This window comes from Gymnoscopelus braueri (assembly GCF_963280865.1).
Source record: "Gymnoscopelus braueri genome assembly, chromosome: 9".
In the NCBI taxonomy this organism is placed as follows: Eukaryota; Metazoa; Chordata; class Actinopteri; order Myctophiformes; family Myctophidae; genus Gymnoscopelus; species Gymnoscopelus braueri.
The window spans coordinates 24,989,964-25,009,310 of record NC_137610.1 but is presented as its reverse complement, the minus strand read 5'-3'; the positions used below and the strand labels follow the sequence as shown (position 1 = coordinate 25,009,310).

Sequence of the window (19,347 nt, the reverse complement as noted above, 5' to 3'; positions counted from 1 at the left end):
ACATTATAAAACCAACGTTATTTATTTAATTCTCTTAACCCATTAAGACCTGGAACTGTGTCATTTTTAGATTTGAGCTAAAAGTATTATTTTACACTTTGGGCTATTCAAAAATAGCAGATATACAAGCTCATAGCGCGGCACCGAGTGCCGCGCTACGAGCTTGTAGATCTGCTATTTTTGAAAATTCGTGAAAATGTGTGCAAATCTTTGAATATATATATTTTTAAAGCTAACATTTGTAACTCAAATCTTTGCTTCTGGGGGGGTCCCTGGAACAAAATATTTTGATGGGGGTCCGCGGCCAAATACATATAATTTTGGGGGTCCTTGACATGAAAAAGATTGAGCACCACTGATATAGAAACATACGTTTTTCAGAATACAGTTGAGATTTAGGAGACATGTAGAATCGGCTTCAGGTCTCAATGGGTTAAATTATAACATCAATTATATCCTCTCTGGTGAACATACATTATTATTTCCTGTGGTGTAAAGTAACTAAGTACATTTACTCAAGCACCGTACTTAGGTACAATTTTGCGGTATTTTTTTTTACTGTCCTGTAGTATTTACAATTTTCCCTACTTCTACTTCTACTCCACTACATCTCAGAGGCAAATATTGTACTTTTACTCCACTGGTTTTCAGTAACTAGCACAACACTGCTAACAGTGTGTGTGTGTGTGTGGGGGGGGGCTGTGCTGTTGCTGCTGCTACAACGTGTGTGAGAGAGTCTCCACACAACGTGTCTAACCGAGTTATACTTCTCCAGTACAACGGTGTCTAACCGAGTTATACTTCTCCAGTACAACGGTGTCTAACCGAGAGTTATTTCTCTTCTTTTTTTTTTTTTTTTTTTACAATAATAATAATCAGGCATGCAAACAGCCCCGAGGTGAAAAGGGTGACAACCTGTTTTTTTTTCGGGTCAGGTGTCACACTATTGCCCTATTTGGATTCAAAACGGCTATTGTAGCTGAAAAGCTACAAGTTCGCATATCTGAATAATGCAAAAACAGAATTATTTGTTTGCATTTGCTTTTTTTCTCCCCCATATATTTTTCATAATAAAAAAAGTGCGTATCGTATCGAAATGGCTTTACAGTTTTCCTTCGCCGTGTCTGTAGGTCACCCCCAGGGACCCCCAAGGGTCTCCAGGGACCCCTAAGGGGGGGGGGGGGGGAAACCGCGGACCTCCTTTTTTTTTTTTTTTTCATCCCATGATTTTGTACCCCCAAACGCTATTTTCTTTTTTGGGGGGGGGGGGGGGCTGCGCCGTCCACCATGACATCTATGTCATTCTTTCTTGTTTCCTCTATCATCCTGTCGTCCTTTCCTCTCTTCCATTCCCTCCTTCCTTCTCTCCCCGCCCTTTCAAAATATCCTCAGGAGGACACAGAGAAAGTCCAGACTCTCAACTCTACCACAGTAGATTACTTATGAATGTTGAATTTTGAAAAGGTCTCTTTAGCTTCTCTGTGTACAGAGCAAATGAAACGAGCCAATATTTGACAATCTATTCTCGACATTTATCTTCAACAGTGCCACTTCAGCTTGGCTTATTGTCAGATTTAGCATTATAAACTGTTCCCCAAGGTTCAAACCTTTTTGTGGTGATCAGGATAAACCAATAGCTACTGTAAGAGGTAAACATTCAGAAAACCCCAAATCAAATCCCTCTCTTTCGCACGCACGCACGCACGCACGCACGCACGCACGCACGCACGCACGCACGCAGGCACGCACGCACGCACGCACGCACAGACAGACAGACAGACCATTCTGGTCTATCCATTATAAATACAGGCTTGATTCTCTGTCTCCTTGAAGTCCCTCAGTTTTTAAAACATTGCCTGCATCTTGTCTTATTCTTGTCAGCTGTTTTACCGTCACATAATGACTGCATTTTCTATCTTATTTCCATTCTCTCTCACGTCTCTGTACATTTTGTGTCTGTCTGTTGTCAATTCTGTTACTTGCTGTTCTCTCTGGTCCCAGAATCTCATTCACTCTGGCCGTCTGCAAGACTCAATTAAAACCAACAGGGAAAGATTAACAAACACACACGTTTACCCATAATGCCTAGGGGCACAATTTATCTCAAGGAATGCGCAGCTTGGGGGGGAAAAGTGTGATTGACACCCCCTAACCTTCATTGGGATGTAATCTTCATCTTTAGCACTCAGAGATCTAATTAATTAGGGGGAATCTCATTTCCTCACTAATGCAACTGGACAGAGGTGTGATAGAGGAGGGAGAGAAGGGAGGAGGACAGGGGGCAGAGGGGGGAGGAAGGAGGGAAGAGGAAAGATTGGGAGGGAGGAGGAACGAGGTGGCATCATATTTCATCAATGTTTGTGAAGGATGTCCACCTTGTTCATTCCAGGAAAGAATAAGAGAGTGTGAGGTAGTTCCGTTCTAAACATTACCTGAGAAAATCAAGCAGCTCCTCAATCATAATCGAGAATAAACATTCAGTTTACACACTGTGTAAAACATTTTAAAGAGCAACTTAGTAATAGAAATAGTTCATTATTTTATAAACAATAAATATATTATGTCCAATCTACTCTGGGGAATATTCCAGTTTTGATACGCATGACATTTTTTCAATGGGAAATTACACACTCTCTGTTTTCTCTCCATCACTTGACACTTACACACAAGTAAATGTTTTTTTTCTTCTTTTTTTAACTGTCATGAACTGTCATAATATCACTGATGAATATTTGACCCCACACAATGTGTTGTTGTCCAGATGTTGCTGGAACAAAATGCCACTTGAGTATGCATTCTTTTGTTTTCCTAAAACAAAGGAGAATCTCACTTGCAGGCAGCTGTTCCATTAAGTTGTCTGGCAGAAACCGTTACTGATTAATCAACTATGAATTAGGATCAACAACACTGACTGGACAAACACAACATATGTCTGTGAGCAGAAACACTCCTACATCAGCATTGGAGGCAGATGTGACATAAAGTTGTCTGGCAGGAAGCTACTGTAAATCACTTCAGACCGATGAACTAGGAATGATGGGCTGTTGGTGAAATGCATGCTATTTTGTTGGCTGAGCCGCAAATGTGGCTTTCTGCCTGGAAGGCACTGAAGGCAAGATATACATACATAAATATCTCTGCTGTCCGGCAGCAACCAGCTAACTCCAAAATGTTCATTTTTCAGGAAATGACAAAAAAAAAAGTGGAGTTAGGAGGTTTTGTTCATCATTGATAAGAACATCTAAATGGACCTCAAAGCTCACAATGAGGTTGGAGGTCAAAAGGGTGTGGAGCCTGGAGTCAGCAAAACCAGCTAAGTCCCCTTTGGTGGACTTCGCTGGTTTAGCAGAAAGTTTGAGGATCTGGAGCTGAGTTTTGTCAGAAGCGCTTTTTAATACTTTTCATTGGTTCAATATTGTTTAATCAACACACAGACGTAAAGGGTGTTCGATAGCACTGATTTATGGAAAGAAATGCAAAAGCGGAAAAATGGAGTTAGCTGGTTTCTGCCGGACAGCAATGATCCCATAGCTAAATATAAGATTATCACTCCTACAATTATAGATCTACACTTTGTTTTCTTGAAAACAGCACGAGCACAGTCATACACGATAGTCTAAACAAAAAAGTCCAGTGGACTTGTTTCCATTGAGGTCCTGTATTAAATTCATCAACATAGCATAAAAAACTAACAACAAAATACAATATCATCCCAAATATAAAACACTATATGTACAGAGTAGAAAATAGGGGGGGGGGGGTGAACACCTTTCGAAGGAGAAGTGATAACTACCTCCCCCTTTGGCCTCCTGAAAGGTGGATTTTCAGGCCTATTTTAAAGGAAGCCAGTGATCCACATTTAAGGGATCGGGTTAGACCTTGAAATCATTTGCATTTAACTTACTGAGGGAATGTTTGGACCCAAAAAGAATGGATTCTGTTTTACCAAGGTGTAGTGACAGTTTGTTATCGGAAAGCCATGTACGAATTTTATTGAGTTCAGAACTGAGAGCTTCCTCAACCTGCATTCATGTCGTTAATGTATAGAAGGAACAGTAACGGCCCTAGTATGCTTCCTTGGGGAACCCCGCAGTTCACTGGAAGGGAAGAGGACATGGTTCCATTGATGGTTCCACCTGCATCTCTCCAGATATTGAACTGTGGATTTACCTGCTCGTCTGCTTGTCTTTCCAATCTCCAGATCATAATGAGAGAATCGAACAATTTAGAAAGTGAAGTGGTAATAACATCTTATCAATGTGGTTCCTGTGCTGTATTATTTGCATATAAATTACATATAATAATACATTCTACCTAGGAGGAGTAAATATTTATGTATGCTTTGTATCGTCATGGTGACACCAGGGAAACAAGCTACTAATTGAAGAGACGAAAGCTTTATGTGACGACTTGGCATTCAATTACTGTACGTCTCTGTGATCAGATTAGGTGCTGACCCCAGAGATGTTTGAAAACAACATTTTGCAGAGCGGTGGATGCTGTAATTTAAACGACTGTTTGAGGATCAGGTTGAATGAAATCAGTATGACCCAGGAGTGATTGGATGTCCAGAGCGAGGCGTTGATAGAGAAAGAGAAGACAAAGCAGAGATGATCAGTCACAGAGGAAAACAGACAGGGAAACAAAGAGATAGAAAACAATTAATAGACATGAATGAATGCAGTCTACTTTAAGAGTGGAACCTGCCAAAGCCTGTGCACCTGTCATTTATCACAGCCTGAAGCAATCCAAATTCGCTATTGAATAGGAGACATGTTGTTAACAGCCAAATGTCATCAAGAAATCACACTGGCAAGGTGCCACCAAAATAAACACTGGACCAGTTCACCCATTAACTACTGCTGATCAGTTAGTCTTGATTTATCCAATCACGTGTCGTTGTCTCCGCCAGGCCGAAAGGCATGGCGAGAGAGTATGTTTTACCCCCTGTCTGTCCGTTCGTCCGTCCGTGTGTGTGTCCGTCCGTCATTCTGTCATTTTGTGGACAGCTAATCTCTGGCACTGTTGGCTTGATCGCAGCGAAACTGTACACACACACTCCCTGGGTACCAGAGCAGAACCTCTGCTCCAAATTCTTTTTTCCAAATGGGCCTTTTATAGCGCCACCAGGAGGCCGATTTGTGCAAAACACATTTTTGAACAGTACTCCTACAGATTTCGGCCAAAAATCCCCCAAATCGGTACACAGTATCTCTATAGTCATTAAAAGAAACTGATTATTTCAGATTTTTCATATTCCATCCTGATTGGCAAAAATTGTCTTTCAAAGTTTGCAGGAGTACTCTGTTTCGAACAAAATGCCTCAAATCATGAACACAGCATGCAATTTCTGTTTGCACACACATTCCCATTAGGCCGAGGAAGAAATGCAATTTGAAAATGTTCAAATCAGCCTCATGGTGGCGCTGTAACAGGCCGATTCGTGTTTTTACCTATAACTGCACCGATCAGTGTAAAACTTTGTATGCACACTCCCTAGAGGCCATGGAAAAACCTTTGCCCTGCATTTTTCACATTTGCCTTTTATAGCGCCACCAGGAGGCAGACTTAAGTAAAACATTTTTTTTTATATTAAGCCTTCAGATTTGATCAAAATTTCAATCAAATCGGTACACATGATCTCTATAGCCATGTGATCAAGACGGATTTGTTTGATTTTTCATATTCCATCCTGATTGGCTAACATTGACATGTAATGTTTGCAGGAGTGGCCCGTTTTGAACAAAATGCCACAAATCAAGAACGCAGCGTCCGATTGCGGTGAAACTTTGAATGCACATTTGCACTACGTTGAGGAACAAATGCCACCCTTTTAACATTGGCCTGTTATAGCTCCACCAGCAGGTCAAATTTAGCAAAACACATTTTTTGAACAAAATGCCTCAAATCATGCATGCAGTGTCTGATTGCCGTGCACGGCCTAGGAATAAATGGCACCCTTTTCACATTGGCCTATTATAGCGCCACCAGGAGGCCATAATAACCTACCTGACCTGGCGGAGACTTTTGCTCCGAGGAGCACTTTTTCTAGTTCTAGTATGTATTTGCAGCTCACTCCATGAGAGACAGAAGTAAATATTTTACCAACCAAGGAAATTATAGAACACAACATAAAATAACCTGCTTTAATAGGTTGTGCATTGACATTCAGTAAAGAGTCAAAATTGTTCTTAATGAGACTTGATGGAAAGTCATCCACCAGACTGAGCACCTGTCTTCTAGACCCCATCCCCTCCTCGATCTTCCAGATCGCTGTTTCCCAAACAGTGCGACCAATTTTTATGTGTCGCGAGAAAATATCCCTTTTATTTTCCCCCTCAAAAATGAAAGAAATTCCATAAAAATTGAGTGAAAAGAAGTAGTGAACATAGCAGATCTACAAGCTCACAATGCATCGCATCGCGATGGGTTGTGAGCTTGTAGATCAGCTATTTTCACTATTTTGGGTCCTAGAGAGACACCACATTTCACCTTTGGGTCTCAAGCTAAAAGGTTTGGGAACCACTGTTCCAGATCATTGCCTCAGATCTACTCACATTCACTACCACCATCATTAACACGTCCATACGTTCAGGCTGCAAGTCAGTCAGAGTTAGTCCACTCCTCAAGAAACTGACCCTTGACCCCTGTGACATCAAGAACGAGTTGTTTCTAACCAGTTTTCTCTTCATCTCTCACATAATAACTTATTGGATCCCAACCAGTCAGGATTCAACTAAGCCCACTCCACAAACAGTACTTCTCGCAGTTACAGAGGCACTCCAAAACTAAGGTTCTCTTCTTCCCGGGAAAATCCTTCACTCAGCAGGATATTTCCACTTCCATCAAAAAAACTCCCCGCTGCTGTTCCAACTTCCTAAGCCTGGGTGTGATCCTGGACAGTCAGCTGTCCTTCAAGGCATACATTGCAGGTATCACTCAATCCTGTAGGCTTGACTATATACTATGTTCCTGGCTCCTTAACTGTGGAATAAACTACCCCTGTCTGAAAACCACAATCCCTAGCATCCCTATTTCCTTGTATCCCTTCTTGGGATACAATATTGCATATTCACCATATTGCATCATTGTAACATTGCTGCTGATAAAACAAATCTTAAGTGAGATAACAGGAAAACTTATTTTAGACTTTATTTTACTTTTTGGTTTTTCATAAAGGGTAAAGATAAAGCATGACTACATATAAATGAATAGACTGTTGAGCCTCTCATCTCTTAATCGTAATAATGGAGGAGATCGAGCCTCCATGTCACAGATAAAGTGAGAAAATCACAGAGCGAGGAGGAGATAAATGTGCATATCAAGAAATTATTTTACACCTCAGAGAAAAACATCAACCTGATTCCAATGTGACAAAATTGATTTTCCAATTTTCTCCGGATTTGCTTTGCGGTTCCCAGAGGCAGGGGATGTGTCAATCCAAACACACTCACAGCTCACATTGAATTATGTCAAAACATTTAGAAGAGAAAGGGACAGTGTTTTGTCATCTTTCTTTCCATTTCACTCTCCCTCACTCACTTGCATGCACAAACGCGCGCGCGCGCGCGCACACACACACACACACACACACACACACACACACACACACACACACACACACACACACACACACACACACACACACACACACACACTAACTGATTGTCAAATAACTGGTTGTCTTTAAACCTATCAGACCTACAGCAAAGACACTTTAAAATGCAGTCTTCTCCATGTGTCTCTGTTGACTGACTGTGTATTTGATCAGTTCTCTTTCAACAACGTGCAGCCAGGCAAGCTACACCACAGCTCAACCCACCAGAGTAGCAGTTTAAAACATTCATGCTGCATACTAATGCAGGGTGGATGCAAGGTGGAGACGGAACACCGTTGATACATAAATGAAGACAGGAGAGCAAGGAGAGAGTGGTGCTGCAGAGGCACACTGTGTAAGTGCAAATACACCTTGTGATGCCCACTGTTGGTGTATATTGTAGCCACCTAGTGGTGGTTTTGCATATGGTTTTTGTTTTTCCACCTAGCTTTGAACTTGCCTAGTTTTTCCAGTATTTGTTCAGTGTTTGTATGACAGTATAGCCTGTTAATTGGTTAAGCCCCAGAAAGCATATGACTTACAAGAAGTAAGAAATAAGAAAGAAGAAAGAAGTAAGAAGTCAGAAGTAAGAACATTCTTTAGGTTTTCTTGTAGTATGTTTTTCTTTCTTCTGTTATTTAGTTTGGTGTTGTTTATCCAAATATATGCTTATAATCTGAACATTTTAAAAGGCTAATTGTTAAAGGCTAAAGCTCAATAGCACCAATTAAGCTAATCAACCACATTGTTTTCCAGCTGCAGGTAATTGGTGTACAGTATATAATGCCAGTGCATAATAACCCCTTATGTTTGTTGACAGCAGTTTGATTTATGTATGTTTTCATTTCTGTTGCATCATGTTGTTTACATTTAAACAATGTGTTTACAATGTTATTTCTATTTTCTGTATGACCAACCCGATCTCCAGAGATTACCGTAACATTGCACGGAACGAGTGCACTTCATTCCGTGGATAGCCGCCTCGAAACTCCCAAATTGGGTGCATATGTACGGCGCTCCCTTTGTGACAAAACCATTTCGGAGGCGCGCAGTCACAGGCGAACTGTCACCCCGTGAAGGACCACCGAGGGAGCTAAGGCGACCGAGTTGCCGTCCTGAACGGTGTGACGTTCGCCTGTGCCTACTCAGCGCCGTTTGAGTTATGTACCGATAGGCACAGAATCGTAAATTTCGGGGTTTCTAGGCGACTATCCACGGAATGAAGTGCACTCGTTCCGTGCAATGTTACGGTAATCTCTGGAGATCAGGCTGGTATGACAGTTGTACAACTTCACCTGTGTGACAATAAACAGCCTAAAATTCAACCGGTTTTGTGTTCACTGGGAAGACTGTTAGCTATATCTGCCAAACTAGCCAGTCAGGGAGTGCACCAGCCGCTACAACAACTTGTATTCATTTCAAAACCAATAATGTTCTCTATCAGGACATTCTGACTGGATGAAAATGTCACTTGGCCTTGTGAATGAAACAGTATTCAGATGACAACACTGAGGGATTTACTTCATCACAGGGCTTATGTTCTCACAAACATAAATTTGACCTGGGAAGTGTACTAAAGTGGATTTTATTTCCTTTGATTGCATGGATTTTCAATCAGAATTCTGGGATTTCATCTCCTCGTGATGAACTATTACAGCAGTGCAGGACAACTTGGTTAAAGCATGTTGCTAATAAGTTTGTGGGCAGAATATTAAACACGATGACAATGTGATTCTTCCAACTTATAGAAAACTTGTGGGTGCTCACCTGAAGACATGCCCGACTTTGAGGAACCTCTATCTGAGAACTTCAAAGGTTATTGTCCAAGGAAAATACAGAGACAGGAATGGATTTATTGGGGCCACAAACAGGCTGACATTTTGGCTGTGCATTTCCCTCAAAGCCATACCCCGCATATTCAGAACATCAACCTGCCAGTGATCTCAATAAATCTCAGACCCAGACAATAGAGGCCATTCTACCTCCTCTGTTTTTATTCCATGGAGAGACACCCTTTGAAGTGTTCTGTGATTGCCTCATGCACTATGACATCACAGTAGAGCTACTTCATACATGTCTGGAATCATCTGAGCTCAACACACCTCATCAAACCAATACAAACAGTGGCGTCACCGTGTTGGTTCTCTATTAAAGCAGTCTACTGTAACTAGGGGAGCAGGTTGTTGGCTGCTGTGGTTCCAGCGGTTCCGGATGGGAGGTTTTCAGCCAGGCTTGTTGGACACATCCAGAGCTGGTGGATGAGTGTGTATCACCTCAATTAAAGCATGCTCTAAGTGTCTGACAACAGCTAATACGCCGCTTCCACCAGCGAGTCCAATCGATGATCTGGTATTCGTCACCCTGCTGAAGAAGCAGCATCCTGTTTTCTCACTGCAGTTAGAGGAGGAATGAAGAGGAGGTCCATTCCTTTCTTTGCTTACTCACAAAGGTAGCTGGATACTCCAGCCGAACAGTTTGGTCGGGAAATAACTACAAAATGACTTCAGTCAGAGCTTTTGTGAGGGCCTGGCCACATGTTGTTCGGCTGTTCTGCACCTCCAAGATGTTCTGACTATCCAAAGTAGTATGGCTACTTTGATTGGCCAGAAGTTGGGTGGGTGTGGTTTTTCTGGTAAGGCCTACGAGTGCTGCACTGCTGAATAGAAGTCGTAAATAAACGTTTTTAACAATCAGCTGTACATGTACAAGTGAAATCAATGAAGATTGTGCAACTACATGGCATATTTAATGTAAAAAATAATGTAATGTCTAAAATGTATGAATCATGATATGATATTGGTCTCCACTCCTTGGGGTGTTTTTTGTCACTGTATATTTGCACATCCGTGAAATGTGTCCTCTGCATTTACCCATCCTCAAATAATCACTAGGAGCAGTGAGCAGCCATTGTGCGGTGCTGGGGAATGGCTGCTCACTGCTCCTAGTGATAGGATGGGTAAATGCAGAGGACAAATTTCACGTATGTGCAGATATACAGTGACAAAAAACACCCCAAGGAGTGTGGATTTACAAACAAGCTACGAGTGGCTGCATTTCTCCTGACTGTGTCTGTCTGTGTGCTTTGCTGCGGCTCTCTGGCACTCGCTGCTCAATCAAGCTACAAGTCTCACGACAGAAGCCAACCTCCAGGAGGTGCAAACAACACCTCTGTAATCTCCCCCTGAGTGACAATAAACACTATTGGAAGAAATGGCAAAGCCTCCGTACCTCCATGAAAGATTTCCCACAGCGGCAATTTCTCACAATTAAAACCAATATGCAATATGTCAGTGGCCTGAGCGGACATAGGGAGCCGCAGTGTTGCAAGGCAGATTAATTGATCAGATTAGTGGACGGGGTCTAGCGTTCAAAACTCACAGGTTTCGGGGCAGTATGTTTTGGCATTTGTCTGACTCTGTCCAAAGTTTTTCTTCGGTTCAACCAGCCCTGAACTGAAGAAAGTTCATCTGTTCAGCGGGAGTATGCAACAGCATGTAGCATGTGTCAGAGCTTCATTACAGAACAGAGAAACACGCACGCACGCACGCACGCGCACGCACACACACACACACACACACACACACACACACACACACACACACACACACACACACACACACACACACACACACACACACACACACACACACACACACACGTTTACATACACACACGTTTACATACACACACGTTTACATACACAAACGCGAGCATGCACACACACATATTATATTCAACTACCTCCTTCTGTCTTCACTCTTAGTGAAAACAAATTCAGTGTGATATTAAGAAGGAATGAGGACTACTGTTTGTTAAAAAATTGTGAAGCAGTGAAAACAAACTTGCAAAGAGACACGCACATGCACGAGTCGTGCACACATGCGCACACACACACACACACACACACACACACACACACACACACACACACACACACACACACACACACACACACACACACACACACACACACACACACACACAAACACACACACACACACACAGACAGATCATCAATGACACTCACCACTCCAGCCACAATGTGCTCACTCTGCTACCGTCAGTCAGAAGTTATTGCAACAGCAAATGTCAAAGTAACAGACTAAGGAACAGTTTCCACAGTCAAGCTGCTGAACAAGCCCGGTCGCCATGTCAATCACAGTACGCTCCCATTACACTGGCACTATCCCTTTATGCATATATGAATGTGAAACTGTGTGCTGCTACCTGATGTCTTTACTTGCACAATAGTCTGAGGTAGGCCTACTCTGCATTTATTTTTTAAGTACACTTTTTTCATATATTGTTGGACACCTGACACCAGTAAAATGATGATGTGACAAAGACAGCTAAAGCCCACCCACCTCTCTGTCCAGCAGCAGGGGGGAGATGACGGTGACGATGTCTCCTCTTTCTGGGTCGATGTAGAACATGTTGGGCGAAGGTTTGTCAGGTGACTGGCTGATGATGTTGTAACGCAGCACAGCGTTGTCTGTCGTAGAGTCATCGGCGTCAAACGCTGTCATCATCATCACCGTGGTTCCTGAAGGAGACACACCGCTGACTTCAAAACTAATACAATCTGTGGTGTCTTGACAGGAAAAGCACTTTAAGAGAGGTATTCTCAAACTTTTTTATTTCAAGGACCCCCAGTTTGGCACGCATTAGGGCCACTGACCCCCATAACTGTAAGAGTGTACAAAATAAAGAACGAAGAAGAATTAAGAACTTTGTACATCATGTCCAGAGCGTTACACATGCGCTGAGCGATGAGTGGTGCACATATAAACACATGGCAGCCCCAAAACACCATAATTTTCAACAAGATCCTCCCAACAAGTTCCTCCCAGAGAGAGTGGAACGCTTAACCATATAGCAGTGTTGGAGCAATGCTACACAGTAAAAGTCTGGTGTTAATATAACTCTGATGTTAATATAACTAATATAAGTGTACAAATCCCTTATGGATAATTTCTTAGTCAAAAGACAGTTTTTTGGGGGGATATGTTACTACTAGGTAACCAAAATAAACGTGCGTTGCGGTCATATTGGGACCTTCAAACAATGATTGACTCATTGGCCTAAATACACTTTGTTCAAGTATCTTTAGAATGTCTGTGCTCTTAATCTTTCACTTTCCACATTTGAATTGCATGCTGTCTCAATTATACACCCTGTCTCTATTCCCATAGCTGTGCTCAATCGTCCCCCAGGTCCAGGCATTTCCTTGAAGAGCTGGACACTGTTATCAGCTTCTTAACAGAAGATGGCATTCTACTATCTTCCCAGTAGCCAGAAATGAGATGGATATTGTTATGGATAAATTCGATCCACTCAGGGTGAAGTGTAGAAGTTTAAATGTTTTATTTCCGAAGAAGAAAAGCAAGCAGCAGCATAGTTTGCAGCACGGCACACCCGATTGTTCTCATACCTCCCCTGGGTGCTCCTCTGTCCCTATAAGTCCTCTCTCCTAAGTTCCAACTCTCCTTATAGTGTTCCCAGGGCTGCTATTCTTGCATTAGTAAGGTGCTCTTAAATGGTCATATTCTATATGTTGGCAAGCATTCACTAATAGATATAACAACCATGGTTAAGCTGACAGAATAACCTGTTGAATGCCCTCCATACACAAATAGCAGCACAGGTCTATGACTGGACTGCCTGCAGTGGAGTAGAACAGCCTGACAAGGTTTTCATATAATGAGTGGTTACACATACACATTAATACAAAGTAATATTTATTTGCATTTCAATATTTCCAAGGTGTGTGTATCACAGGTGTTCCTAATTTTTGTCTGAAAGTCAGAGGCACGTTCACACGGGGAATCATTTGCATTGCTCCACGCCCCATTTAAGACCATAAAAGGCAACCGGAAACATCAACGTCGGACCAAAAACGTCACCACCACTCCTCAAAATGGACATAATCTACAAGCTTACAACGCGGCGGGATGCACCCACTTGACAACTTGCAGATCAGCACAAGCAAACTTTAATGTAATGAGAAAACGGGGTTTGTTTACAAAGTTTAACTTTGTAACTTATAAAACTCGGAATGGATATTATATATGCCCTTTCTACTGAACAATTGCTCGCTCACCTTTGCCGAGGTAAAAAGATGATGTTGGAATCCGCCAATATCTGATAAAATTAAAATCTGAGCTTTATTGATAACTGAGGGGAATCTGTCCTTCGGACGAACCCTCCACTGTCCTACATCGGAATTGGATAGGGAGTAATGGACACGGCTAGATTTCATCCATACTGTATCCTCATCAGATGGTAAGACTGCGTTCATGTGATGTGGTCAATATAATAAATGAAAAGCGAGACATTGGAGTTGGCCTGAAAGTCCAATAGGCGAAACTGTGGCCACAAGGCAAACACACTGAGGGATTTAATAATTCAACTCTAAATGCTCAACTGAAAAGAAAAAGAAATTGGTTGAATTTGCCTCATGTCTATAATATGCATACAAGCAATACAGCATTTGAATATATTTATTTTCTTTTTATATGTGTTGACAAATGTTGGGCGCATAGTCATACATCTTTTATTTGCAATTGATTTTGCATGAAGAATAAGGCATTCTAATGACATACGCTAGCTTTGGTCCCATGTAAGTATACCTCCGAGCAGACTCGTAACATGGGAATTTGCGTAAAAGCCCATAAGTACAACATTTTGGCGTAAACAAGCTTAGTGAATCAGGCCCAATATTTAATGTCCGGGGCACAACTATTGACAAGTGGTTAAGGACTGCATCCTAACATCCAACAAATGCATTACAGACATATGAATTGACCTTCCACGGACAGAAGACTGACTTCTATAGCCCAGCAAATCAGAGGCTTACCAGACATTTCCTCTGGCAAAACATGCTGACTCTGGAATTGATGATTTAAGATGATGCAGGTCTAACCACATGAGATGAGACTATACCTCTTTGGTATGCGGTCAGGTTTAGGCCTGGCTCAGGGAGCCTGCCAGAGCCAGATAAACATCCCCCGGGGTTTTTACATTTTTTAATTGTACTGTTTGACCCCCAGGAAGAATAATCACTGCTGAGGCAGTCACTAATGGGGATCTAAAATAAACAATAAACAATAAACTATAGGTGACTTCAACCTTCCCGTAGACAAGTTACTTCTCCTCGTCCTCTTTCAAGCTTATATTCTTCTCCTACTCAGAGCTGGTGATGTCTATCAGCCACCACTTGATGGAACTTGAGGTCTCTAAACTCCCCCCTCTCTCATCTTCTATATCCTCACCTGTCTTCCCTCCCCTCCCTCTAACTTACTCTGCAACCTCCTCCCTTTTCTCCACCATTCCAATCTGTGTTTGACCGTCAATGCCCTCTCCCCTCAAAACTGACACATCTGTCTCCACCAGCTCCTTGGTTATCTGAAGCCCTCAATGCTGAGCGATCATGTCTCAGTGCAGCTGAAAGGATGTGGCATAAATCTGGGTGGGAGGTGTCCTCTGCCCACTTTCATTCACTCCTCTCTCAGCCTTCTTTCTGACTCTCATTATCTACTGCTAAGTCCATTTTCTGCAGCGCTAAAAATAACCAGCGGAAGCTCTTCTCCACATTCTCCTCCCCCGTCTACCAGTTCCCCCTCATCCCTCTCACCTGCTTTGATAAGAAGCTTGGTGCTATCGGATGCTCTTTCCCCCGGCTTCCCACCAATCAATCGACTACCTCACCTAATGCTAACACCGACATCATACTTGTCAGTAAAGTACCAATTCAGCAATATAAGAATACTGCATGGCTAGCAAAAGTCCTGCATGAAAAATCCTACTTAAGTAAAATAATTAGCAGCAAAATGCACTTAAAAGTATAAAGTTAAATAGCACTGGTTTTATGACATCATTTGATTATTAATACTGAAGCATCAGTGAAAGAAGCATGTTACTGTGGTAGCTGTGGAGCTTGTTTGAACTACTTACAGTTAGCTTTTTTGGTGCAGCGGGCCCCTCTTAAGAGTCACCAGATAAATTGGAGTGGTCATGAGATGATTCTTCCATTTCCCCCCCCTTTTTCTCTAATCTTTGATCTTAGGTGAAATATTGGATCATTTATTGAAATTAAACCATGTGAGAAGTTGTGAGGGACAAAACACTATTTGTTGGAGCTGTTAACAACTCAAACATCTGAAATGTGACCCCAACTACACTGCTTTTTGTAAGACATCAAAAGCTAAAAAGGTTGGAGACGATTGGATTCATTTTAACAATGTGATGTATTTTCATCCATTGTGTTAAATCATCATCTGAAAAGTTTCTAGTAAAATAAATCTGTCAAATAAATGTAGTAAAGTAGAATAAAATACAACATTCCCCTCTGAAATATAATGCAGCAGAAGTACTGTATAAAGTAGCATAAAAAGTAAATACTCAAGTACCTCAAAGCTTACTTAACATGTACAGTACTTGAATAAACGTATGATTGGTGGCGGAGAACACAGGGAGATCCAGAGTCTTACTTTAACTTGGAGAAGGTCAAAGGTGAAGTTCACAATGAAGGTCAAGGTCAAATTCAAGACAAGAAAATGAAACCTGATGAGAATGATGATCAACTGTTGGGTCAAAAAGGTCAAAGGTCAAAAGATAAGCTCAGCTATAGGTAGGTAACACAGGATAGGTACAGGTAAGAGTAGAGAGATAAGAATCTTAATTAACATTGGCTAATAGGACATAACCATAAACAAACCCGATAAGCCCATGGCCCATCACTATGACTCAGACATAACCATAAACAACTCAGGGATCTGATTTAAAAGGGACACAGGTAGACAGACTGATACAGAAATCTCCATAATGGGCACAAAAAGGGCACAGACAGACAGGTATAACGGGAACTCTGACAAGTCCCCTGTCACTATGACTCAGACATACCGGTCGGATCGGCGGTGCAACGTAGGTGTGAGGGCCTCTAGTAAGATAAAATGAGGTCACAATCAAGGGCAATTACACAATCATATCTAAGGTGGAAAAGTCAAGTCTTGGTAATTGCATAGTGTTGGTGGAGGTGTGCACTCTGACATTCTTCTAGTTTAGCTTTATTTAGGCAGGAAAGTGTAAACTGGAAGCTGAGGGGCAGGGAGGGGGAGGAAAGACCTCAAATCAGAGTTGTGATTATGAGGTCAACACATCTGGTTAACTGCCTGGGATGTTTTGAAGGGACGTAGCAAAAAGTGCTAATGGTCACCATCAAAATTAATTGAACACTGTAAAAATCCTTGACAGTATGTAAAATAGTTAGGTGCTATTCCCCCAGCCATGAGGAGTCATATATGTTTATGCTCTGTCTCTCTCTGTGTGTGTGTGTGTGTGTGTGTGTGTGTGTGTGTGTGTGTGTGTGTGTGTGTGTGTGTGTGTGTGTGTGCGTGCGTGCGTGCGTGCGTGCGTGCGTGCGTGCGTGCGTGCGTGCGTGCGTGCGTGCGTGCGTGCGTGCGTGCGTGCGTGCGTGCGTGCGTGCGTGCGTGGCGTGGCGTGGCGTGGCGTGGCGTGGCGTGGCGTGGCGTGGCGTGGCGTGGCGTTACTAGACCCCATCTTGCTACTTACTGCATGGCTCTGCAGGAGGCTAGCCTTCTATTAAAGGGTCGGTCTGTGCGCTTGTCTCATTATGATTGTCTGGAGATAATCTCTCAAACCGCTGGGCAGCACCAAATGTCCTCTTTTTGGTTTTCCATAGTTTTATTTATTTTTTAATACTATATTTATATTTAGAGTCACTGGAGCGATGCCCGTTTGGCACCAGCCTAATCGGGAACAATGCAAGTTGGACATGCATGCCCCACCCGGTTATGCAATACCTGTTGCACCCATTGTACCGTACCGTATGTCTGTCCCTTTTATGCCCATATATGGAGTTCTCGGCCAGTCTATGATGTCATTATAGTTGACATCAGTGTACAACTGCATGGGGATCCGACCAACTTCCAACTTGGTGCATCACAACCTCTGTTCGTTGTCGATACGCTGAGTTTAAGTCGGCTGGTCAGACGGTTCTCAAGATACGTGAACTACAGATGGACACACAATGAGACAAACACACGGACAGAGATTTTGCACATTTATAGTAAGGATAGTAGGATATGTCATAGAACGCCATAGATGACTGACATTTCAGGCTGGCCACATGAAGTCCGACATCCACATTGGAGCCATTCCGTTCCCATGTGGATCCCATGATGCACATGATGACCTACATAGCGAACAAATAACACCAACATACTAGCAGCACGACTCATGAACCTCCATTTCTTTATAAGCGTCTTCTTAATGGTACTTCACAGTGAATTAGTCAAACCGCTCTCGTCTGCAGGATAATTATGCAATCCTATCTCCTTCATTACTGACTCTGTTCCACCTCACACCTTGAAAACCACACTGTTAGAGGTGAGCTAGAGCATGCATGCACACATGCACGCACGCACACACTAAATAATTTCAACAGTGACAGCTCCAATAAATGAGATACTGTGAACAACACTGATGATGTGTCCAAGTTTGTGCATCAGTAGATGTTTTTGTTTACTGAAATGTTGTATCAAACCATAGCAGTCCACCTGGCCAGGTGTTTATTTGAGCGCTTGGAATGTGGTGTAAGATCATTTCACAATGATCCTCTTAACCTTCACTGGTTTCATCCAAAACGATTATGATCAAGTTACAAAGAGACTATTAACCTTCACTGGTTTAATCGAATACCAGTAAGATCAAGTCACAATGATCCTCTTAAGTTTCTCTGGTTTCATCAGACGCCAAGGTCAATCACAGCTATCGTTGCTGTCGCCTGTCGGGTGGAAACCTGGTATGTAAACTGTTACTTTTCATGAAATGGAAAAAATAACCTGTGTTCCAATGGAGCCAACATAGTTATTATTTAGTCACAACACAAGCTCTTTCAATATTTATGAAACCCAGAGACACACTAACCACTTTCACTTTTAAAATGTTTCTAAAATAGCGAAAGTAACAGACTTACAATCTTACGTGTCGCGGTGTGACGCGTTGTGAGCTTGTTTAGATCGGCTATTTTCTCTACTTTTGTGTGACACTCTTGACTAAGAAGGGCATTAATTTACAAAAAAACCTACGTTAACATATGGAGATACAAGGTTTTTGCCCGACGGCAACGATATCATGGAACCAGCAAGCCTCCCTCAATCTGGACATCATCACATCAATCATCAACAGATTTATGAAACACCACTAGGACGTCATACTGGGATAATGGGACCACTTAGAAATCTAATATGGATGTTTATTCTCTGAATGTCCTCAGAGAATAATTATAATCCTCTCAAATCTCAGTCAAAGTGAATTTGAATGATAGCATTTCCTTTGTTATCAACCAGACACATGCTCTGCTGTGCTACTGGATGACATCACCCATGAAAGACTGGAAACAGAGCCGAGTCAAATAGACAGTGAGTGTGTGCGTGCGTGTGCGAGAGAGAGAGAGAGAGAGAGAGAGAGAGAGAGAGAGAGAGAGAGAGAGAGACCGTTGAGTTGTTCTTTTCTCAGGGGTGAAGGGGATAGAAAAAAGGAATCATCTCATCAATACTGTGACCTAACATCCTAAAACATCTGTGTTGAGACTGTCTGGGGATAAACTAGCTCTGGTCCAGAGCGTTAGCGAGTTCTCTCTAACATTCTGTTAGGAGCGGTGCCCTACAGATCTGGTCCATATAGATTACCATTGACCAGATCTGTAGACCATGGAGAATAGTCTTTCA

At 42.2% G+C, this 19,347-nt stretch overlaps 1 protein-coding gene across 1 annotated transcript in view; it reads right to left on the bottom strand.

Annotated features, from left to right (window-relative positions):
* Positions 1-19,347, bottom strand: part of cdh13 (cadherin 13, H-cadherin (heart)) — a 266,521-nt gene that overhangs the window by 66,481 nt on the left and 180,693 nt on the right. Inside the window, exon 7 of the mRNA XM_080437656.1 lies at positions 11,962-12,140. Within this exon, the coding sequence (XP_080293782.1) occupies positions 11,962-12,140 (179 nt within the window). The remainder of the gene's footprint in view (positions 1-11,961; positions 12,141-19,347) is intronic.